Source organism: Phalacrocorax carbo, chromosome 1 (genome assembly GCF_963921805.1).
Source record: "Phalacrocorax carbo chromosome 1, bPhaCar2.1, whole genome shotgun sequence".
Lineage (NCBI taxonomy): Eukaryota > Metazoa > Chordata > Aves > Suliformes > Phalacrocoracidae > Phalacrocorax > Phalacrocorax carbo.
This window is the reverse complement of record NC_087513.1, coordinates 184,890,049-184,915,785: the sequence shown is the minus strand read 5'-3', so window position 1 is coordinate 184,915,785 and position 25,737 is coordinate 184,890,049. Positions and strand designations below refer to the sequence as shown.

Sequence of the window (25,737 nt, the reverse complement as noted above, 5' to 3'; positions counted from 1 at the left end):
GAAGATTGGTATGACATCGTGCATGGAGCGTTATTGTGGTGCTCTGCTTTGCGCGCCGCAGAGCTCTGTGGGCTGCTTTAGCAGCAAGTAGTAATGATGGACTTCCACCCACAGCAGGAGAGTGCTGCACAGGATGGACTGCTGTGACTGTCAGAAGTCTGACTTTTAAAAATGAGATCAAGCAAATTAACATAGCCTAAGGACTTCTTTGAATTGTATGTTGCCCTTTCACCTCTGACTTTATCTCCCAGTATTCACTAGCCATGAATATTTAATACGGCCACCACTGCATCCCATGGAATAAATGACAGGCTCTGAGTTTCAAAGCTTAATATGAATAGCGCTGCATATACATCAATATTGAAAAAAAGCATCACACCCAGAGCAAATCCTTTTTCATAAGCCCACTTATTAAAAAAAAGTAATGTAATATCATGAGTTTTCATTAATACTAGTCTTCAATAAGCCTAAAGCAAATCCTTGCTTGGTGTGCACTTGCTACGCTGCTTGTACAGAACTGCCTGAAAGTGATGAAGGCTCACAGTCAGTGCATGGAGAGCAGGGATCGTGCGGCCGAGACAAATACGAGCTCTATTAGAATAGAGGTTCTCAATCCTCAGCTGTCTTTCCCGGAGAAGGTGATTATGGATGTTTCACAGAAATCATAATGCTAATTTTCAGCCCCCACAGAGTGCTATACACCTGTAAAGTGCTATAAAAATGTGAGCTAATCCTCACCAGTAAGTGAATATTATTGTACCTCTTTTGCATATGCAGAAATTAAGGTACACAGAAAGGTCAGTGGGCTGACCTAGGGTCACATAGCTTCTCAGCAGCATATTTAGGATGAAGAAACAGACCTCTCTGGTCACATTCCATTGATCATGCTGCCTTGTAGAAAATGTAGCTCAAATTTCCTAAATATATAAATTAAAAAAAAAATGCTAGAGAAAGAGTTGTTTCCCTCTCTGCTTCTTCAAAACAAACACTCTCCCGAGCTGCCAAACCCCACGTTTACATGTATCATTAAATACTTTCCAGTTGCTAGCCAGAAAACTCAGCAGAAAACCTGTAGAACACCAAAGTAACTCTCTTCTTTTAAATAATTGATGATGCCAAATAGCAGCAGTGTTATGCCAACAAAGATATCGGTCTCTCAAAATATTTTATTCATTATGCCTCAAGAAACCCAAAGCCTTGTTTTTAACGAAAGCAAATTTCAGAAGTTGGCTCTCAGTTCATCTGAAACATCTGCTTATTACAATTCTTGGTGTTACAGCACTGGTGCTCCCCAGTAAATCTTTCAGCTTTAAATAATACGTATGGGAGTCTTGGCAAAGAGATCAGGAAGAAGAAAGAGTAACATTTGCCAAATATGCATTTTACTTTATGGGGCTGTAGTGGTATATTTTAATAATGCATGTGTTGAAGAGAATCTACTAATCCAATTAAATAACAGGACAAGAAGGAATTAATTCCAAGGTTCAAAAAGACCCCATTCTACACAGCTGAAACTTTATATTCCAGGGTAAAATGGTTAGAAGTCTTGGCTGACTACACTTCTATAAAACAGCCAGAAATGGATCTTTCTCTGTAGTGCTCATAAATCAAGGTCACTTATGTGAGAAGGCTATGTTGTGATAAATCTGTCTGACAATTAGATGGAGAGGGCATATCGATGTTAAATTATATTCTTTGTACACTCTGGTTAGAAGGCAATGTAAACCCCACAGTAACATTATGAAACAGAAAACTGCGTTCCAGATAATAACAGATATTCATGGTGCATAGTTTTACACTTTAATGTGCTGTGTTTTACTCAATCATATTAATATTTTAAATTATGTAACATTCCCTTCTTTATGCAGAGGGGTTTTTTTTCACTGAAAATGAACCTCCCTCTTCCTCTCCCTCTCTCCTCCCTATTGCTCTGCCTTTTCCCTTTTCCATTTCTCCTTTTCCCTTCTTTTTTTTTTAACAGCGGTGCTTGAAAAAAAAAAGCCTAAAGCGAAACTGTCTGTGCAAGAAAATAGTAACAAGTGGTTTCAAGATTTATAAGCCAGAATTTTATGTTATATATTTACAGATTCAATCTGTGTACCAGGCTTTGATCCAAGCCTTAGCATGATGACTGGAATCACCCCGATTAACCCAATGATACCAGGCATGGGGTTAGTGCCGCCACCACCACCGACAGATGTGCCTGTAGTCAAAGAAATAATTCACTGCAAAAGCTGCACACTCTTCCCTCCAAACCCCAGTAAGTGGATCTGATGAAAGAATGTTATATTCCTAAATATATTGCATGATTTTTTTTTAATCTAGTAACAACTATGGTTTTTAAATAGAGTGTAGGCAAGTATGGTGTTTCTTTCTAAGGTCTACTCTGTGTATAAAGTGTGGTTTGGTATCAGAGCATACATTTTCATCTCTGAAAGGTCATATAAAAAAATCTACTCAGTTTGTACAAAAACAAAAACTAATTACTTAAACAAAACTAACAGAGCCTGAAGATCTACAGTTCTTATAGTAGAAATCTGTCTTTCCTTTAGATTAGAGTGTCACAAAATATAACGATTATACAGTGCTGATCATCTCTGTGCTCCCCTTCAGATGCCCAGAGTTAGACGGGACCAATCTGGGCTCACGTCCCTGAACACGGTACCTAGCACCCAAATGCTGACTAGCTCTGGTCCCTGCCTGGGGGAGACAGAGGGAAAGGAGAACTAGGGCTCCTCTCTTGCTATTTTTGGGGGGACAGCCTGCAGGTCAGCTGTTTCTCCTCTTTGAGAGCAGGTCCAGGCTTCCTGCTGCCCCTTCTGGGACTTTGTGCAAATGGAAAACCCTTCCCGCTGAGCCACCAGCTCAGGCACAAAGCCTGATTTTTCGTATGTTAACCCCAGGAGGTTAGTTTCAGAGCCATCAGACCAGCCGCTTTCACTATTACTGAAGACAAAAGAGAAAATTAAGCAAATAGACTGGTGCTCTGGATTTGCAGTGTACCCAGATCATGGTTTAATCAAACTGGCTGTGTGCGTGAATATGTATATATATGTATATTTTAAGGTTGTAACCCCATTTACTGTGTTAAAGGGCCAAAACACTGAGTCATATGAATCAGATTCCTCCTTCTTAGAGAATCACTGTTAGAGGAATGCTCTAGTAATCTACATATAAACAAGGTGAAGTGTTATGACAGAGTATATTTTTATACAGCCTTCAGAAATGTAATGGTTTTCATGATTTGTGTATATATTATACATATATATACATAAAAATAACATTTCTAGCCACTCCACTTCATGAGCACTTGTAAACGGCGAGGTTATGCTTCCTGTGTGCTGGCGTCTGCTCCGTTATCTGGCAACAAGACAAAACAGATAACCGGTAGAGCATTTTCATCATGCTGTCACTTCGTTGTGTTTCCCACTTTGTTTTTCTGTTTGCTGTGCTCTTGTACTCTGAGACAGAAATTAAATTACGCTAAGACCAGGGAAAGGTGTCCAGCCCAAGTGCCCGGGGTGTACGCGGCATGGGCTGGCTTCAGAGGGCCCACACACTTGGTGAGTGTGGCAAGTGATGGGCAAGTGACTTCACCAGAGATGGTGAAGTTCAGGCTTTGAGTGTACTGCACCGGTGCTTGAGACCTGTGCTCGGAGTCAAATCAGTTGGAGAAGCGCCCTTGCTTTGAAACAGAATATTTTCTATTTTTTGTGTGACTGCACAGGGAAAAGAAAGATCCTTTTGGACCTTACGGTCTGTCCTGGAGAACAACCCTCAGTAGCAGGAATTAATCTCTGAAATGCCACCTAAAACTTGAAAAGGTTTAGATTCAAGTAATTAGTTTTGGACAATCTGCAATATTCAATTATTTTGCTTCTCCCTCTCTCCTGCCTCCACGCTATGTCAAATAACTGTTGCTGCCTAGAACTGATTAGGGAAATGAATAGAGCCAATGGATCAAAAGACAAATTTTGTATTCCAATGTGATTTCTCTTTTGACTTAGATCTTCCACCACCTTCAACAAGAGAGAGACCTCCTGGGTGTAAAACAGTGTTTGTTGGAGGATTACCAGAAAATGCAACGGAGGAAATTATTCAGGAAGTCTTTGAGCAGTGTGGAGATATAACAGCAATCCGGAAAAGCAAGAAGAATTTTTGTCACATTCGTTTTGCAGAGGAGTTCATGGTTGATAAAGCCATTTACCTTTCTGGTACTTCACATTATTTAATGGATTTTCCTTGCTTCTCATTTGTATTTTGTGATGATAATGTTTGCTTATTTTCTTAGCTTTTATCTCAGCAAGTCTTTCTTGAGCTCAGTGGCTGTAGCTTGGAGTGGCAAGGGGCAATTCTGTATTTCTCTGTGTCTGCCAAGACTTGTGGTTTTGTATGTTGCTTAACCGGGAGCAGTTTCCTGCCATCCCACAACAATGCAACAGACCCTGAAATTCACTACAGAACAATCTTATTTTCAATTTACACAGGTTTATATAGTTTTACTCACAGGTTGTGGAAAGAGGAGGGCACTAGGCCAGGAGTGCTGCTGTTTTCCAGTGCCAATTTCTCTGATAGGCTGGCAATTTCATTGGCATATTTTTATAGATTTGCAGTGCAATCTGAATAAAGTCTGCCTTTATGTGTGCATGTATTCAGCTACTGCATGGGTTAGATTCTGAGCCCCATCTGTAGGCTACGTCTGTTGTCTCCCAGGACAACGAGTGCCACAGAAAGTCAGGTGTAAAATTTCAGAATCTCTTTTATTTTCCAAAAGAGGAACAGACAAAAAAAAAATCTAACTCACAGGGAAAAAAGAAAAAAACAAAGAAGAATAAAGATTTAAAATAATTCTGCTTTCGCGTATCAGGGTTCAGTGACTACCAGTGCCCTCATAAGGTTACAGGCTCCTTCATATGAGGATTGGCTTCCTAACTGAGCTCTTCTTTACCTTTCTGAGCTGGATCCCATCCCCTGCATGTATTTGTCTCCACAGGATGGTTCATCTCTTTTTCTGGGTCCTGGAAAGACCCACAGGCATTGTTTTGCCCTAGAAGTGTAGTGTAACACTTTCGCCCCACATGCATGGTATTCTTAAACAAACAAGGGCCAGGGACCTCTCCTTGGTCAAGACAAGCTGACACAGACTGGCTCACAGCCACCCACCCTGTGTAGGGTGATCTGAAAGGGACCCACTGGGACCATTCAAAATGGAGCCTGGGAGGCAGCTAATAGGGATACCTTGTTTGAACTCCCACCCTGACCATCTTATGTTTAGCAGTAAGAACATAACCTCAATGACCCGTAGGTGTCTGTAGGCAGGTCACACAGCTAGGAACTAGAGATCTTTCAAATCACCATCAACTACATCTTGTAACTGATGAGATGAGATGGAAGGGAAGGGAAGGGAAGGGAAGGGAAGGGAAGGGAAGGGAAGGGAAGGGAAGGGAAGAAGGGAAGAAGGGAGGAAGGGAGGAAGGGAGGAAGGGAGGAAGGGAGGAAGGAAGGAAGGGAAAGAAAGACAAGACAAGACCTAGACTTTTGAAATATGTGGTCAGGAAAATACTAGTTCCTTCATTTCATGAAGGTTTTCTGTGTTTGGATTTGAGGGGGAGTGTTTCTAACTTGGCTGCTTGCTTTAAATATCTTTTGGAAGAGCTACAGAAAATTGTGAGTTTTATGAAATATATATAAAGATTTCTTTGAAATATTGCTGTATTTTCAGGTTTCTTCCAGATCTTCATTCCACCCTCTTTTTTTCCTCTTTTTATTTTTATTTTCACTTCATTTCTTCTTCTGTCCTAATCCTCTCTTCCCAGTTTCCATCCTTCCCTTTTATTTGTTTATTCACTTATTTCCATAATGCTGTAGTTCACTGGGACAGAATACAGGCATTGCACTAGCAGAGAAACAGAAGCACATTTCCCAGCCTCCAACTTCTGTCTAGGGGGCCTCATCTCCACAAGTAACAGAGCAGAGGACACCAGATTCAGTACGAGCTGGTATTACTCTATATGATAAATAAAACAGTGACAAGAAAGAGCAAATAAAAGCTCAGAAACATACAGGCTGCCACCTGGGCTGGAGCCAGTGTCCTTGTAGCTCAGTTTTCTGCTTGTCAGCCATTGACTACACCCTTTGCTTCACTCTAAGTCAAGTTTTATTTTAATTTTATGTGCCTTAAATCCTGGAGGACCAGATTTGATGTTCAGGGGTAGGAAATTCCCTGTGCTGCCTGTGTCCTCATTCATAATACACTAGAGTGCGCATTCAGAATGAGGGAAATGAGCAGAGACGGAGGTGGCAGATTCCCTTCCTCATCCTTCTTCATCCTGAATTTTCTGGCTATTTATTTCCAAGTTCCTCATCCATCCTTCTTTCTTCCGTTTCCTTTCATCACAGTCACACTGCTGTCTGTGCTTCCTCTTACCATCTGCTCCGCAGCCTCCCTCCCCATCTGTCTTTTCCTCCACACCTTCTCTTTCTTCTGAACTGTTGTACTTAGTGCCTCTGACCAAATCAGGGAAGAAGCTGGTCGAGCTGATAGGGAGGAGGAAGAAAATCAGGGGCACGTGGCAGCTAAGTTTCACTTCTTTTTACCACCAGTGCTGAACTCTGCAGATGAAACAGGGTGCACTGACTGTCCCCCACCGTCACAGGGGAGGGAGGTCTGGCACCAGGCAGGGACATGTTTTATTTGTACTGAATTATTGGGGGTTTTTAACCAGAGTTTATTCCATTCTCAAAAGTAATGTATTCTGTAATGGTGGGGATAAAGCATATTGTTAAGGCATTTTCTTTTTCCTGCAGGAGACAAGAGAGATGTACAAATGGAATTTGTGGTTAATATAGTATGCATGTTATATTAGGGGAAAGTCATGCCTTTGATACCTGTAATATAAAGATAATTTTGTCTACCTAATAATTTTTATCTGCTTACCCCATCTAATCTTATCAAACTTCGTATTTATCCCTGCTTATTATCAAAATAGTGCAAGTGATTACAAAATCCATCAAGTAGTTTAAACACTGATTTTTTTTTCTTTTTTATTCCCAAGTAAACACGTATGAAAAGGGGACTGGGAGATGGGTAGAAGACTATAATAAAAATATTGCCGTGAGGAAGGGCAGTTTTCTTTTAGCCCTGAAAGTTACCTTTCGATCTCCTGAGGAAAAGAGTTTCTAAAATTGACATACCAGCCCATGAGAAAGCTCTTTCTCCAAACTGTATGTACTTTACTCTTGTGGCTGACAATTCAGTAACTCCTGCAGCTATTGATGGCCCTGGACTTGAAAGTATTGGATAAACAAGTGGCTTGAAACAGACCTGTTTATACCCCAAAAGCCTATGTATGCACTTTCCCTGTGCTGATATTTTCCCTTGTGTGTTTCCATTTAGTACCATGTACTAGTTTTATTTTTTGTTCTTGATGATCATCATCAACACTCTGATCTAGATCCCCAATTAGGAGCAGCTATTGGCCAGTCCGCAATATAGCAACACTCAGAGGCAAGTCAAACCATAGAGTTTTGACTAGACCTCGGATATGGCAACACTGTGTTTGTTTTTTATTTAGCACCCTCATTAACTTTTCCTGTTGCTGCTCCTTTAAAGTGAGGATCTTGGCAAGTTCCCAAAGTCTTTTCCTCTGCCATTGTGAGCGAAACTGAAATTTAAAATGACAAGCCAGACACGCAGTTAGTGCTATCTGCAGTCCTGAGCAAAGAGATGAGGAAAAGGATCTGTAAGGGCAATTCATTGCTCGTGCATGAAGGGGAGACAATGGCACACGGTTCTCCCATACATTTGCATACCCTTGAACATCAATAAGGAGACACAGTATTGGAAAAGAAAGAGTCTCCCAGCTGCCCTGCAGCTCAGAGCTGCCATCCCAAATGGGTGCCTGAGGATCCCATATACAAAAGAGGAACTGCCAGTTTTGTACCCCTTGCTGCACAGGGTCTTGCTGTCTATCAAGTCATCAAGGAGTCTGTTCTTCACTGGCCAGGCCACTGGTCCTGTAGTGTCCCCAGAGCCTGATTTAGGAGGGTGCAAGAAGCTATGCCGAAGGCATTTTCTTTTTTTGTTAAGGGAAAGGTGCCAAGCCCTGAGCAACCTGATCTGACTTTGAAGTTGACCCTGATCTGAGAGGGGGATTGGACTAGATGGTCCTTTCTGACCCAGGTTATTCTAAGTTTCTGTGCTGGTGGAAACCACCTGGCTGGCTGGCCACCTTCAGTCTTAAGAGTTAGACAAGCAGTAAGATTTTTTTTCAGTGTGATACATGGGCAATTTCAAAAATCTGTTAATTTGGAGGCACTTAAACTGGTTACCTAAAGGGAACCATTTGTCCAGTGCTACACAGGGTACGGGGTTTTGAACTGCAATTTACACTGTTCAATGTTCTTTTCCATTATCCCCATTTACTTCAAAAATGAGGGCCACTCCAGTGAAACTCAGCTTTGCCTGTGCATACACAACCTCTACATGCACGGTCCTTTTCATTAGCTCTTTATTCAGAGTAAGTGGGGCTTTGAGGTCCACAGGAGTCACGCGTCCTGCAGTGCCGTGTTTCTCGGTCTGTCCATGCCCAGTGTGCTCCTGCCAATGGAGGTGAAAGATGGGGGAAAGGAAGAGAGACTCTGGCTTCCTGGAAAGTACAGCCCAGCTGGGAAATCTAATTTTAGGTTCACGAGACCTGGCACCTTGGCAGTGTCCTTTCACATTGCCGATAACGCTGTTTTGGCACAGAGCAATCGCTAGTTGAGGAATGCAGCTGGCGAGTCGAACTGGGGCGGGGAGGGGGGGTAACATTTGTCACAGTTATCAGGGTAGCTGCACCACTGAGTCCTTTTGGCTGGCACCTTCATGCCTACATCTCTGTGGATAAAACCACATAATTACCCCCTTGTTAGTTCGGGGCCCAGCTCTGAAAGGTCACCCACACTCTTCTTCTATAATGTGTCACTGAATATGGTGTATCTGTAATTCTTCCCTTCAACACCTTGTGACTAGAGCCACATATATGACCACAAACACCCTTCTGGGAGAAAAAGTAGTGTTTACTCCTCTAAGCAAGAGAAAGCAGAGCAAAATAAAGGAGGCTTTAAAATAACCAACAATCCCCTCATTTGCCTCTCTTGGAATATTCGGTTCTACTTCACCTCAAGCTCGTGAACTTTGGAGACCAGATTTGGTAGGTTCCATGGTTTTTGATGCCTTCTGGTTTTGGAGGACCTCTGAAACACCTAGTTCAAGTTCTTCATCTGGGTTTGAGCTCCTTGCTGGAAAATGAAGGTCATCGCTTCTGCTTTGACAGGCAATTAGCTGCACTCCACAAGATGTTTGAAAGGAAAATGTCAAATCGAAAGGCACCTGGATTGGTTTTTTTGGAAGGATCGGTACCTATATGGATATTTAATGTCTGAAGCTTTTGTCTTATATGTTCTGTAGTACAGACAATCCCTTATGCTCACACAGCAGGATGTTTTTTCAGCAGTAAAACAAACAGAGTATGCCTAGATATGCATTTTTGCAAAGATGTTCCTAATCTACTACCCAAGTCTTAGCTTTGCTGTCCCTTGAGAGAGTTCGAAACTGAGTTTTAACTGTGGTGGTAAGGTGCTGAAGCTCATCAGACCACGGGCAAACCACGAGACTGAAAGGTAGGTTCTCTTGGATTGCTGGTCAAAAGCAGCAAACACCATTTTCCCTGCCACTTTGAATAGGAACTTCCTGCCCCTGGAGTTATTACACAGTGTTTGTAGCAGTGTGTATTTCTGAAGAGCCTCCTATATGCCAGCTCAGCATAGAGTTCACCTCCGCAGCATCCCATGATTTGAGAAGTCTCTGCTGGGCTGCTCTGCTCTGAGGCTACTGCAGTGGGTTGGCATGGAGAAGTTAGAGCTGGCCCTGTGCAGGCTGATTAATGTTACCTGCATCTGAAGGTTCTGTTTGCAGCTTTCTATGTAGTGTTTTCTCATGCTTTCTCTGAATCAGCGTTTTAAAAGTTAGAGCAACTGCTCTGTGAGTATCTTTCATCCTTGGAAATAAAACTTGGGAAAAAATAGGTGCCCAGCAGAAGTTCTTCCACAGTATGGTCACAAAAGGCTCCTTTTATAGCTTTGGCATGATTTGTTGCTCCTCTGACAGCAGTCAGGGGTTTTAGTTCAGAGCAGGGCCCTGTTGTACCACTGCATAGCCACTGACTTAAAGCCTTTGCACTCTGCCAGCTTTAGCATATGATACATTGACCAAACTATGAATATGTAGAACATCGCTAAAGATGAGGAACAACAGGTTTCATTATTTGTTCTGAAAGGCATCTTGCAAATGTCTAATAAATCCATCCACGCTTTTAAAATTACTTTAAAGAATGCTGATCTCAATTCATTTGTAGGTGGTTTATATTTGCTGCCAGGTGATTTCCAACAGGGAATTGGGAAGTAGTGTTTGCAGTTGTAAAGCCTTAAAATTTGAGCTCTAACATCAATACAGGTATGACAACCCTTCTTTGTGGCACAGGAATTTTTGTAGCACAATTTTCCCATTCATCTATAGTAACGATTTTTATAAAACACAGCCTTTCCTTATACTTCCAATTCTTTTGACAGGCTGGAGAAAAGCACTAAATTGCATGTGATCTCAACAGGATCAGGGGAAGAAGAGCTCTACATTCAAATCAAAACATCCTTTTTCAGTAGTTGTTTTCTTGTTTAACTGGCCTTTACACTTAAAAAGTTTGGGAGTGTCAGGTAGAAGAATTACATATTTTGAGAGACTCCTAAACAGGAATGTAGCTTCTGTACCTTTGGGTTGACTTTTTCAGCTCATCTACTATGTTGATAGGTGACGCAGAAAATTGCAAGGAAAAATGAGTGGATGAATGTTTATCTTCTTGTGAAAGCACAATGACCAATAGATCCTGTGTAGACACGTGGGAATCTCTTAATGTGCATTTTTACTTAACTGCACTTGAGGGGGAAAAAAAAAGGAAAAAGAAAAAGCAAAGAAGTCCTGCAACAGTTAGTTCTGCTTGTTGGTTTCAGGTTACCGCATGAGATTAGGATCTAGCACAGACAAAAAGGATTCAGGTCGCCTTCATGTTGATTTTGCTCAGGCAAGAGATGACTTTTATGAATGGGAATGCAAACAAAGAATGCTGGCCCGAGAAGAACGCCACAGACGCAAAATGGAAGAAGACAGACTGCGCCCTCCTTCTCCTCCGGCAATAATGCATTATTCTGAACACGAAGCTGCTTTGCTGGCTGAAAAATTGAAAGGTAAGCAGCATTTGGTACTTTTCAGTGTATTATTCCTTAAGAGCAGGAGCCATACAGAAGAGAGAGCATGGGTGTGGATTTCTCTCCAATGTATTTCATTACTTGACCTGTTAGCTCTCCCCCATTCCTCTGCCATTTCTATGCCAATGGTAATGATACTCACCCACCTGCTAGAAATGTGTAACGTCTGTCCATCTACCTGTGCTTTAACAGCTGAAGCACAACTGTCACAATACTACAGTGGGCTTTTTTCCTGTTCAGTTGCTGTCATTATCTACCTTGGGAATGCTCTCGTAATAAGACAGCCTGTTACAAACATCCTTCATATTAAAGGCCTGATTCTTAAAATGTCTCTATTCCTTGACTGATATGTTACTACATTACGTGCATGCAACTGTCCCAATTCCTAGCATTTAAATTGCTCTCATGAGCTGCATTTTAACTTGCCCCTCAGATGTAGTGGTACAACTTATCTCTGACACACACTATCCATTCTTCCATTCCCTCTTCAGGGTTAGAATTACTTGTGCAAGATAGCGTATTGTTTTGGTATGCATTTGCCTGCTTGTTTGTTTTTTTCTGGGCACACTTACCAAGTTAATATTTTTCAACGTTGCAGCTTGAGGATTCCTGTCTTTAGTAGTTAACATAGGAAGAAAATAAGAAGCAAAAAATAAAATTATTAATGGTAAAGAAATTTTTAAAAAAATCAAGCAAACAACTCCTACCCCTTAGAGTTGTATTTGTTTTCATTATGTGTTTAGCAATTGTGTTTGGCATTCCTTCCCCACGTGGTGGCCAAGCATGTTACTTTACTGTGTGCCAGGTCACAAGAAACTGTGATTCTTGCCACTGTTCAGAATTATCCAGATTAGATTTAGGCTATCTAGCTGTCAACACACTGGCCTCTGTTCTAACTATGAAACATGTTTGGGAAGCTGGAGAAGGACAGTGCAAAGTGTTGCATCCTTGGAGCGTGGAGCAGAGATGCACCCTACTGTCTCTTTGAGTACTGCATTGGTCACTGATAGTTGTCACTGTTATCTTGGCCTGCTATTAATTCGGCAGACTGATATTCTCACCACATACACTCCTCTATTAAATAATTCATTAAGTAACTGGGAGATTGCTAAAATAACCCAGACAGATTGATAGATCAGGAGAAAAGGAGGAAAGAGGCCTAAATATAAGAATTTTTAATTCTTGCATATCTTCCAGTCCAGCTCCTCTAGAGGTTACACAGTACAATACAGAGTTTTAGATCCATCCGTTCCCAGAATCTGTTTTCAATTGAATGTTTTAGGAGTTAATCTTTTATAGGGAAGTTTTTCTTTATGTAGTAAGGCCTAGAGGTTTCCTGAACTAAGCCAGAAAATGCAAGATGTCTGGACAATTTCTTCCATATGGCTAGCCATTGCCTGGGGCAACCAAATGTGGGTTTTTGCAAGATGTTTAAGATGTCTATATTTAGAAGGGGTTTTCTTTTCATTCTGGGAAGTTTCCATACTTAATTAAAACTTATTCCAAGTACTTATAACTTTGGTTCTCATGAGGGACATTTGACCAGAGCTTGGCATATATGCACAAGTTTTATATAGAAATATTCTGAGCACATTATAGACCAGCACCATGTATGTGACTATTTCTGTGAAAATAAAGGTAAACTTTCAGAAACATACATAATTAAATATAATACATTAAGAAACCAAAATGGTAAGTTTATGCATTATTGGTTAAAAATCATTAAAAACCAGGAAAAGAACATACTGCAATTTAAAAAACTTTGCTAATTAGCAATTGCCTTGTAGCGAGATTAATGGAACAAGCCCTGGATCTGTATAGGTTGTTGGGGGTGGAGAATGCAAAGAAGCCCCCTCTCTTGTCACTAGTAGTGAGTTGTTTCCTGGACTAGGTGCTCTAGAAAACAAAGGTGGGGCTCAGTCGTTATACTGGTCTGCTTTGCCTTTCCTATAGCATCATAGCCAGTATCTATAAGGCAGTGGGTTAGAACATTATGGGGTCCCTTGGGCAACATGGATTCACCACAGGAGCCATTTGTGGCATCTTATAAACAGAAGAAAAGCAACACTAGAAAAAATTTTTTAACTCTGGCAAAGGGCAGTTCATATCATCATACAATCACAATTTAAATGTGGACTTCAGTGAAGATAACAGAAGATCTATATACACACACACACATATATATATATATAAAACTTGGGGTCAAAATCTCAGGTCCCTGGGTATCACCAGATTTGCATTACTGTAAAAGCCTAGGCAATTCATCCTAAAGAAAAGAAGGATCAAAATATATCTGCTCTTGGCAGGATTTACCTTGAAAGATTGTTTTTTGAGCAGATGCTTTGCAGTTGTTTTCTTAAGGAAAGCCGTGACCTCCCCATGGTACCCACTTCAAAAGACTCCTGAGCTCCTTTGCCAGCTCATGAGACAGAGCTGCAGGTGCCCAACATCCAGGTTTCAGCTCCTGCAGTGCCTCCAGAACTTTGCTGAGCAACACTAGCTGAAAAGCAAGTCAAAATAACTAAACATCTGTCATCCCAAGATACTGCTTTGCAATCACAGATGCAGACAACTTGGTCTGAATCCAAGCAACTTCTGTTGTCAAAATAACCTTGGAAATTCCTGACAGCAAGGAGATCTATGGTGAACAGAGATGAGCTAGGCTCATCAGCCAGTCCGCTGTTGTGGTCTGGGTATTTACTGAGTCTATAACAGAGGTGACACTATATTTTTTTGCCTTCTGCAAACTGCAGAAACTGCAGCATAAGACTTAAAGAAATCATTGTTTTTGTGCTCCAGACTTGGCTGGAAACTCTCGTCCCAGTATTGTCAGTATATTCCTATTCCTCTCATGTGCTGAAGTCACCTGGTACAGCAGTAACTGCCATAGACGAGAGTGCGTGAGAGTATAGAGGATCTTTTATGCTGGTTGGAAACAAAAGTTCATTATAAAACTTCAGTCAGGTAATCTGGTGTGGAGTTTCATAATAAAAAAAGACCTGGTATCTCAAAATGGACTGCCTGGTGACTGGGGTTGGGAACTAAGATAGCTCCATAGCATACGAGGCCAGCATTGGAACAGGCTGCCCAGAGAGGTGGTGGAGTCACTATCTGTGGAGGTCTTCAAAAAACATGTAGATGTGGTGCTTTGGGACATAGTTTAGAAGGCGCGGTGGTGTTGGGCTGATCGTTGGACTTGATGATCTTAGAGGTCTTTTCCAGCCTTAATGATTCTGATTCTGTGAAAGCATGAGGGGTTATGACTTCTTCTCCATTCCCTGATCTCTATGGACTATCAAAGATCCCTTCAAATCTGTAAAGAATTTGGTTTGAACACTTGATTTATGCAGAAATACAGAAAGCCCATCAAACTCTGGACCAGTGCAATTCTTCACCACTTCCCATTTTAGGCTGTGACAGACAAGGCTATTTAATGGGTATCTTTTTCTTCTTTTTTTTTTTTTTTTCCCTCTACTAAGGTCTACAGGGTCATGCAAATTAAATCCTTCATAACTTTCTCCTTGCTGGACATTTTTCTTCACCTTTCATGTTGTTAGCTAAGTGTGCAGTCACTTTTTTCCTAAGTGCCTGTGATGTCGTTCCTCTCCCTGTCCACCTATTGTGTTTTGCTGTTGCCACTTTTCATTATGTGGCAGTGACATATGACCAGTATCTTCAGCGTAGGTCTCATGGGTTTGAGCCTGTAGGTCTAAAAATATAGGCCTACACTACTACCTCTCATTGATTAAACATTTTTGAGCTGGTCTGAATTGATAATTTGCTAGTGATGTTCTTTGCTGGTCACAGCCAGAACCAAAAGAGGGAGAAGCGAAAGAGATGATAGTTCATAAAAGAGGAGATATACTGCATTGGAAAGAAGACTTGTCGCAAACTATTTGATTTCAATTTGTTTCATGAACTCCTGTATCATGCTCGCAAGCCTTCTTCATGACTCCAGGACATAGATGGCAGAAGAGAAGTGAGCCTGGACTATCAGAATGAAACGAGCTCCAGCATTCAAACTAGATGGGTAACACAGGGAAGAACATGAGCTCCTTCTCATGCCAGAGCTATGCTGATCAGTTTTAAGTTCATACCACACATTTTAGGTTTGCAAGCTAGTTGGTTACTTGCTTGCTGGTTAACAGTTGCAACTGCTATTTATTTTTGCATGACAAGTTATTTTTGTTTGGGTTTCTTTCTGACCTTCCAAACCAGTAAAGTAGATTTGAAGGGAAAAAGCAAAATAAAAAGTAGGCGCTCTTTGTTTCAAACAGTGAAGTACTATTTCACTTTTTCAAAAGGTACTCTTCAAATCTACTTTTTGATCCAAATATTCCAAAATTTGTCACAGCATTGCAAATAGTTTCATCAAACCATTCTCTGATTGCCACAGGATAAGACAACAGCTGAGCATAAGGTTAATGAAACTTCTGGAGTCCTTTCTGACATCCTCCTGCCTTAGGTAAAAATCTGTGTTCCTTGAGGAAATACCTCAAGAAATTAATAGACGTCAGTTCTGGGAAACCAAAGTCTTTTACAGTGAAGTGTAAATATGAACTGCCTCCCTAAAAAAGCCTTTGAGAATAGACCCTGAGTTCTTGCTCTGACCAGCAGAACATTGTGTCTTCTGCTGCTACATTATAAAAACGACCTTTTTGTCTCCTGGTTCAATGCAGCATCTTGTTTGGTGCATGTCTTTGAGATTTTATTTCCTCAGTATTAAATCAGATGCGTTATTACTGCACAGTGAGATGTGTCAGTAGATATTTAGGATCAAATTTGCATACTTTGACATCTGTTTTCCTGCGTGCTTTATAAACAGTTGAGTAATGTGGTGCCCAGAACATCACACAGCTGGAGATAGGCTGAACCTTTTATCCTTAAGTGGAACGCTGCTCTGTCAGGTGCATTGGAACAAAACATTTTAATCTGTTGGTTATGACATTTGCGTTTCAAAGGAGAATTTTGAACATTATGGTATTCTTAATTCAAGCATATCTGTACCTAATGGTATCATCTTCAGAAATCACTTCTTGCAAATAAGCTCCTTTAAAATACTACATCTGTCTTATTTGCTGCAGGTAGTTCAATGGTTCCACCATCTAACAAAGATATTTCTTCATATCTGATTATCTGGTTTTTAAATATTTTGAACAAAGGACACATAAATATCTGCAAGTTATATACAATACCCTGAAATTTACCTCCCTTTTACATCAGTGTTCCTTTATGAGCACAGGAAAGTTATTCATGTGGTTTTCCATTTTAAAAAAAACATAATTTGAAAAATTGAGAAGCTGCTTCTTTGCCAGGCACTATATTATCCCCTGAAGAGAGAACAGATTGGAAATTTAAATAAATAGATGGCAGTTAGAGTAGACTGAACTAACCGGGGATGCATCTTGTGCAAGATTCAGGTAACATCAAGCCTGACAATCTCAACCCTTGCACATCATTTGAAATATAAACAACATTTAATTGCTTGGGAAATAGGATATTTCACTGAGAAGAAATCCACGCTGCTTTCATTATCACTCTGCACTTGAGAGCCAGACCTGTGGAGTGCTGCAGAAGAGGTGAGGTTATCCAGAGAGGAAAGTTGCACACAGAAGGGATAGAATTCAGTGCAGGGCTACATCAGAAGGGGAGGCAAAACTGAGATCCTCCAAACAAATCCAATGAATGTGGGGTTTAACTGCTGCTGAAAGACCCCAGACTTTTTTTTTTTTGTGTCACAGTCTTTTTTTATTAGTAGTATATCAGGACAAAGCCCTACCACAGACATGTTTTGATGCTTCAGCGTCGAATCTGTTCACTCACCCTTCCTGTTTTTAGATCATCATTTTCTCCTTCCTTCTTCCATATGCTGCTGACATCTGCTGTGACACAATACATCTGGCTCCGAGAGCCTTGCACAGGGCCTGAGAGCAGGCACGGTGCGAGGGCACTTTTGTCTGCTGGCAGAGGAGCGTAAGGTGGGTTCAGCTATTGGCAGCCTGGTAACCCAATTCCCTGGGCACCTTCCTCCAAAATCCTGCAAGAAATAGGTTTGCTGTTAAGTGTATTACTAAAAGTGTCCTCCTGTATTGTATCAAGGCAAATTTTAAAGTTTTAATATAAACCCACTTGATTAAATGTACTGCACTGCGAAATGACTCAAGTTAATTATTATGAACTGGGAAATTGCAGCTCGCTGATCTGAAGGTTTGTGGTGTGATTTTGAGAAATGGGGAGGTAACTCAATACCCTCATAATTACTTTTTATTGGAAATAATGGCATTGGCAGGATAAGATAATGGATTTCTGTGTCTCACATGAAACACCCACCTCTGGAAGAATCTTGTATGATTTAATTTGGAAGAAAGTTTGATGATACAAGTGGGAGAGAGCACCTTTTAAGATATCTTTTAGTAAATGTATATGCATATTTTTATCAAATCTAGTTTCAGCTAGTCGTTTATTACATAACTGGAAAAGTTTCTTGGTTATAGCATACAGTTCAGGCTGTTTAAGAAACAGTTAGGTGGATATTAATCATTCTTTAAAATAACCCTTTGTCAGTAAGAATTTGTATTCCCTGATTCTCACTTAATATGCTGTGCTATTGGGTTAAAAACGTTATTAATCCCCAGAGTACCAGAATGATGTGTGTATTGCATGGCACAGTCATATAAGGTATTGGAGCAGGTGAAAAAAGAAGGTGAGGGTAGTAGCTGAAGAGTTGTGTTTCTAGGTCAGTGGCAGGCACTCTGTGCAGGAGAAGCTCTTAAGCCAAGAAAAAAATAGGTCATCATTGTGGTACCAGAAGTGGCATGTGCTGGGCATCAAATTGTTCCTGATGCACAGGGGAGCTAGGCTGAACCTACTGATGAGAGAGGTTAGTAAACCTTTTCTCTGACCTGATTCATCCACAGCAGTCACCCACTGTGGTTTATTATTTTTCGTATTGAATTCAGTGTTTGCAGTTTAGAAATCTTAGTTATTGCATAATAAGTTGTTATATCAGAAATCAGATTAACAGTAACCTTGGCCATATACCCTCCCCTGGCTGCAGTTATATGGAGCAGAAGAAGTCTGCATCCTGAACTGGCCTCTACTGCTTTCCTGTAATAGCTGGACTGGGCCCAGTTTGACAAACTGGAACTGGAGTGTGATCAGCCAAGCAGCTTCAGGCAGACTTGAGGGCAGTGTAACCATGAGCAAAGGGCTGGTCCTGGGCAGGTAGAAATGAGGTAGGGGACATAACATCCTCCTATGACACAGCTACAGCTGACGGGGACAGGCTGTCAATCTTCAGAGGCAAATAGATGGGTCATAGCCCACAACTCTTGTCCCCTCTCTATATGCCCTGCAGACAGTCATTCTCAGTGCTCACAAGAATACCTTCAAGAGGAGTTTGTTAACTGGATTTCTACTGGGCAGGGCAGAGCTTAGCATATGGGTACTCCTGCCCCTCACCAACTTACAGAAGGGTCAGGGAAAAATGAGATCATTAATGCAACCCAAAACACATGCAGCCAGCACAGGAGCTTTCTATATGTAGTCATTAGGATAAAGAACAACAGCTCTGTCTTTTCAGCATCTCCTTGCAAACCTAGGAGATTGCATCAGGGGAGAAAGTTTAGGGGCAAGATCTACTATGTGCTGACTCTGGCCAACACCATGGCCTGCAGGACAACTCAGAAAGATTGCTGTGATTTAGACAGGCTCCAAGTGTTGTGTGAATTATCTCAGATACTTTTCAAACGTTTGAGAACAGCCAGGGTTGGAAAGATACTAACAAGGCTAAAAGCAGCTGTGGCCCAGTGTTTGATCTTGTCCTAGCTAGAAGTCCAGCAAATAATGTTACTGTGGAAATACAGAAATATAAAGTTAGCCATATCTGAACTATGTCTATAAATGTAAAAATTATAGTAATAAGATTGTTTGAATCCCTGGCTTCAGAGTGATGGATTAGTCTATCTCCTTTCTGATGTCTAAAGCCTTAGAAACTGTCACCAAAGTTGTGAAAGCACCTTATGGAGGTGCTTAACATTGAGAGATAAATAGTCACAACATTTCAGATTACTCTGAGCTGAATTCTGCCCTGTGTTATGCCAGGGAAACTCCATAAACTGTGCGTAAAATCTCTGCTTCCAACACTTTTTCCCAGTATACCATTTTGTAGCAGTTCTTGTAATTGCTTTTGATATTAAAAAGTTTATGCCAGTTGAGATTGCTTAGAGGTGGTCGAATTACACGCAGAAAAATGCAAGCCATTTGTCAACAATTATTCCCTTTTTTTCTTTTTTTTTTTCATAAAAATATCCCCGTTGACAATTTCCCAGACAGCTCTAGGGATGCATTTTCTTTTCTTTATATTTCATTTCTTCCAAGTTGTAAGCTAGGATTTAAGTGCCAAATATCTTCAGTTGATACAAGAGGAATTTGAATTATCTTATCTCTAGAGGTCTGTGATTGAGTCTGGCAGCACCTGGAAATCTCTATCGACAGACACTCAGCAAGCCATCCTCAATAGATGGGTAATATTAAAGCGTCACAGCATGCAGCTCAGCTTGCAGTCTAACTGAAAACCCAGCACAGGTACACAAATGCTGTGTAGGTGTTCTGCGACCGGTGCACTTGCGTAACGGTTGGGGTTACTCTGACCAAATGTAGACGTCTGGTGCAGAGATGTCTATATATAAGCAGGTCATCCCAGGCTCCCAGAAGCAGGCACTTCTGGGGCATGGTTCATCTCACCCTCAAAGAGACAGCTAAAACAGGACTGACAAAGCCTGTCCAGCAAGTGTCCATCTCTTTCCATTGGCTGTACCGGGACCCTGGGGTTACTAAATCATATGTTGACATAAAGGACATGAATCCTACTGTATTTGCTTAAAACAATCTGTACCTTGGAGGAGAAAAAAGCTTTAAGTGTGAGAAATAATTTTCCACATGCTCATTTTAAAAGAATAATTACATATGAGAGCATGTCTTATATAAAGGAATTTATTTTAAGAGTATGTTTTTAAACTGTGTATATTTATGTGCATCCTACCGCAAGGGAACAATTTTGAACAGAATTAGGAGGTTTTTATTCATTTTTTTTAATGAATGGCTGCAATCACAAGACAGTTCATGCTCTGCTTAATTAGATTCCATTGCTGCATTTCTTCTACTATTTTTCTACTAAATAAAAAAATAAACAAACAATCCCATACAAAAATCTGATTTTCGAAGTGAACCTCTGATTGTTCAGAGTCACTGTATTCCAGATAAAAAAAATTAATTCATAGTAAGTTCCTTATGCAAGTCACCAAGTAGTCAGCTCAAGAATAGAAAAGTTAGAAATGAAGGTGATATAAGGAAATTTTAAAACTGTAGAGAAAAGTTTTTGTTTACTAATGTTCTGCATATATTGTGCATATATTACCCTCTAGCATTTTTTAATATATCTTCTAATTATGTAATCAATGAAGATGCTGATGTTTACCAACAAAAGGATTTTTTCCTGCTAGTACAGAGCCATAAATTAACTATAACAGGCCCACAGGCCTCTGCAGCTCCCTGGCAGTATAGTATGTTAAAAACAGATTGTCAGCAGGTCCTTTTAAATGGGTTGAATCTCTGTGGCAGAAGGATGGCATGTTTATGAACACCCCTCACAGACACCAACTGTGACTGATAAAAACAAAATAAAAAGAGGGTTGTTTTAATTTCATACCGACTCTGTAGCAAAACAACATAGTCTGTGTACTGGGGAGACGTTAAAGCAAGAAAAAGGGAGAATTGTTCCGTGCAACTGATTTTCCTCATGCATCTCCGTGAAACCTTCTTCCTCAGTTCTGCACACTGTTTCTTCACAGGTCAAGGTGTACCTCTTCAGGGGTGCTTCTGTGTATCATTTCTCCCAACTTTGCTGTTCGTGTCTTGACCTAGATTGAATGGGATAATTTACTCTAAATGGTACTTCAGTGTTGGGTGATAAATTATGTGTGATGATATAGATAAAGATGTCTACAAGGAAAAAAGAGAAACATTCAGCTGCAGTTACTCTCTACTCACAATCAGCCGCATCCTTGGTGTTAACAGGCTAGTGCCATCCACAGGGTGACCTGACCGTACAGGCTGTTGGAAATTGCATGCTAACATTGCCGGAAGCCATTACAGGTTATTCTTATTGACTACTGTAATTATAATAAACATTGTGTTCCAGGGATGAGTTCTTGGCTGTATTGGATCTGTGACATCCAGCTCCCATGTATTTCACAGTCTGAAGATTTTATCCAAGCATGGAAAGCCTTACGATAGAGTTTTCTTGCAACGAAGAGGCTTTGCACGAGCCTTGTTGACATTTGGCTTTTCTGAGGCCCGTATTCAGCCAACCTCACTCATCTGAGCCACTTAATACATACCTGCCACGTATGTATCCAGCAAAGCTAGGACGTAGAGTCTAATCCAAGGGGACAATATGGAAAGAAAATATGTCTGACTGGCTCTTCCACCCCAGAGACAATTATTTAAAGTGATGAATCACACATTAATGTAAAGTCACAACAGATACATCATCATACAAAGGGAGAGTGTTATGATGCTCTTACTTTGCAAATTTTTGGGGGGATCTTTGATGAACATGCCTATCTAGCTGTGGGAAGCAGATCCTATGGCTGTAGCTGAAAGCACGTTTCACTTAATAAGATGCTAAAGATCAGGCAATGCAAAATCTATTCTTCACAGGCTGCAGGCACAGAGCATGTCGCTTGTTCTCTTTGTACTTTAGGCTCCTTGCATTTGAGGGAAGTGATTACTGATTAAGAATAAAAGCCTAAATCGCTGCTTAAGTATTAGTATTTCATTATGCTTTGCACATAGAAAGCAGAGTCTTGCACACTATGCCCTACATTTTTGTATCCTGTAACACAGTTGGTTGTATTTAACACTTTCCAATTTTCATTTTAAGTGTCTTTTGGTTATAGTTATACTACTACTCCCCACCATAACTGTATACCTTCTAAAATATATAGAAAGGTATACCTACCTTCTAAAATATATATAAAGAAATCTAGCCAACAAGGACTAGATGAGATGTTTAAAATGATTTGTTGGGAAATGGAAGTTTTATAGAATAAAATCCTGGGGGAAAAATTAGGTCAAACTGCACAAAAAATGGTTCCACAGGAAGACTCTCTGTTGTAATAACATTTTCTTGCAGTTCAGCCTAAATGAGACTTAAAAAGAAATGTTTCCTCCTAATCCTGATGAAGCCAGAAGTATAATGGATGCTGCACTAAGAGTCGTCTGAAGTAGCTGAGAGCACTGTCAGAGGAAAGAAGATACTTGTGGAAGGAGCATACAAAATATAGCCACCAGTTTTGGTGACCTTTCTGCAGAGAAATATAACTTTAGTTACCTGAAGGGTGAACGTAAAGCTGTAATCCAGGTGTTTGCCTGGACTCCTTTAAAAAAGTATGCAAAACAAAACAGACAAATGCAAAATGCAAAACAAATACAGACACATTATCTGTTCAAAGCAGTTCCTTGTAATTAATCAGTGCTTTGAGGAGGAATTGTTCAGCCTCGCCATTGTTCATTAATTAAGACTGTGATGTTAGTGAAATCTGTTGACAAAAGTACAGCTGATCCCAAGCTCCAAGACTGAGCTTTTGGCCAGATTAACGCAGATGCATTTCATTTCCTCAGTGGGTTGGGTAACACAAAGGGCACCTCACTCCCTCTGTAAGGTCATTCCATATCACTGAATAGCTTAAGGGAGACGTCGTAAAAGCAAGGAGTCAGACCACAAAGAAGTGGGGGGTGGGGGGGAGGATGCTGTTTGTTGCGAGAAAGCTGTTAAAATAAGCAGAAGACAAGTCTTGAAGGAAGATTTATGTAGCTTCATGTGGCAGTATTGCTTCTACATCTGATAGAACAAAGGACCCAAAAGTTGCCCAAAATGATATACTGCAAGCAGGATGTATGGTGATTTTAATGTGACACAGAGCAGAAAATGTGTTCTCGGCAGGATATTTATGCCTGCAGTTTAAAACCTGTGCTTTGATTGTTCTAGATGATAGCAAGTTTTCAGAGGCCATCACAGTGCTTCTTACCTGGATTGAGCGAGGCGAGGTGAATCGTCGCTCTGCAAACCAGTTTTATTCGATGGTGCAGTCGGCCAACAGCCACGTCCGCCGGCTCATGAACGAAAAGGCTGCTCATGAGCAAGAAATGGAGCAAGCCAAGGAGAGTTTCAAAAATGCCTTAACAGGGATCCTCACTCAATGTAAGTAACTCCTTTTTGTCCAGTGTTGTTGTAGTGATGGTGGTGGTGGCGGTAGTAGTTTTTTTATCATTTTGTATGTTTGTTTGGGGGTAAGTAGTTGCGATGCAGTCATATTCTACTTCATATCCTATCCCATACTCTATGGCAATTTGGAGGAACAAGGACCATTCCTAAGAGCTTATTTCTCAAGGTGAGCAAAGTTTCAGTAGTTTTTTTATTAATAGACGAAGACATGCTCTATGCATAATGTCTACTGTTGCGTAGACATCACGCTTCAGGAACGGACCAGACAGAAGCCTCCCTGCTCTGAGCCAAAGATCATGCTTTTGTGGAGAGAAGTGATATATAGCCTATGCATTGCAGCTAGTTAACTAGGCCAATTACAGAATAGAGGACAATTAGGTTATATTTTTAGCCTAGGTTTAGGTAAAAGGAATTAGGATTCAGCAACTTTTAGGGGTATATTCACAGTGTACAGGCCACTCCCACAGTTGAAGAATATGCTGTACTGCTACTGGCATCAGGACTGCTTGGCTGATACAATGCCAGTATTAATTTGGCAGATAAACTACCTTAAATTTAGTGCTGGCAGCTATTTCCTTAGTACAGAAATATAATCAATGAAGTTACCTTAATGAGGTTCCCTCATAAAACAATAATCGGCATACTTGCCTAGGAGCGTTCTTCAAAGGGAAGGGAGGAAAAGAGAAAGAAGAGGAGAGGAAGAGGAGTGGGAGAGGAGAGGAGAGAAGAAGGAGAAAGAAAACTAATTTCATTGTTGCTGTTTTTTAACATGTTTACACATGGCTGCTCAAGCAAGAGGCTTTATGATATTCGGAGGGGTGGAGCCTGAAGCCAGCTTTCATATGCAAGTTAAAAACAAAACCCAAGACAATTTACCAGATGGAGAACAATGCAGTTGTTACATTGACATTTCTGAATCACACCCCCAATCTTTACATATAAAAAAAAACCCTAAACACTTTTCTGCGATATTTTTCTGATCCCTCAGTGATCATCCTTCAGAAGCTAGGGCTGAAGGCAGAAGATTAGATGGACTTCCCTGGGTTAGGAGAGGAGCCCCTGGAAGCTTCCTGCATATGTGATAGAGAGCTCAGCATCTCAGAAAACCAATTCACCCCAGGGCACATGTCCTTCTAATGTAAGAGCTTAGATGCCTGAATTTAGGAAGAAAGATTCTGGGCCAAAGGCATTTGAATTCTGAGGGTGTATGTTCAGTGAGTAAATTTTAAAGACCAGCTAATTCCCTTGGTAATTTGCTAGGCAATGTCATCTTCCATCTCAGCAACTAAAAGGCAGTGTAAGGAGCAGAGACGCAGGCACCATGCATGGCGTGCTGTTCAGTTCACACCAGGGCCTCTGTAGTTTTGTGTGCGACAGCCAGCCCTAGCATTCAGAAATGCCTTCTTCAGCTGCATTAAAAAAAATCCCCCATTGTCAGCAGGCTGAACTTTAGTTAAATCAGTCTAAATTAGCCCGTTTGTCACCAACTGTTGTAGAACATCTGTCACTTGGAAATAGAGATCCCTGTAGTTTCAGGTGGAAACTTGCACTTTTGGCTATCTGGTTTGTTCCTGTAATGTGCTGAATGCTGAACTTACAAAAGTAGAAATAGGCCTGGCTTCAAAACATGCATTTCAGAGTGCCACGGTCACGGCAGTGCCTGGAAGAAGAATTTCTGACAGGTCTGGCATAGGAGGACAAGGTCAGCAAAAAACAGGCTCAGGGAAAGGTGTTACACTCTGTGCATTTTATAAGAACAAATTTTACGAGCTTTCCAGATGCTCCACATTGGTTATTCTATAAACATTATAAACGTTGGCCATTATTAGCATTAATGTGTCTTATTAAAATTCTTTGCAAACTTGCTACGAACAGATGGATGATGTTTTTGCTTTACACGTGTATATGCCTAAGATTGCTAAATATGGAGACTGTGAAATGAGCTTCCCTTTTTCAAGAATTTTCCTGTATTTGAGTTGATCTGAGGAATCTTTTTCATGCATCCTTTTCCATTGTTTTCCCACAACCCTATATACTCGGTTACAGTATGTCACTTGCTTTATGAAGAAGAAATTGAAAACACTAGATTTCTGAAATACGTGTGTGGTCTATTAAATTCTGCAGAGTGGCAAAAAAGCACTTCTGCT

At 40.7% G+C, this 25,737-nt stretch overlaps 1 protein-coding gene across 9 annotated transcripts in view; it reads left to right on the top strand.

The window, feature by feature from the left end:
- Positions 1 to 25,737, top strand: part of ENOX1 (ecto-NOX disulfide-thiol exchanger 1) — a 378,888-nt gene that overhangs the window by 273,170 nt on the left and 79,981 nt on the right. For all 9 annotated transcript variants that reach the window (XM_064440830.1, XM_064440825.1, XM_064440829.1 and 6 more), the window contains 4 exons: positions 2,087 to 2,260; positions 4,008 to 4,214; positions 11,047 to 11,280; positions 23,354 to 23,566. In XM_064440830.1, coding sequence (XP_064296900.1) covers positions 2,087 to 2,260; positions 4,008 to 4,214; positions 11,047 to 11,280; positions 23,354 to 23,566 — 828 coding nt within the window. The remainder of the gene's footprint in view (positions 1 to 2,086; positions 2,261 to 4,007; positions 4,215 to 11,046; positions 11,281 to 23,353; positions 23,567 to 25,737) is intronic.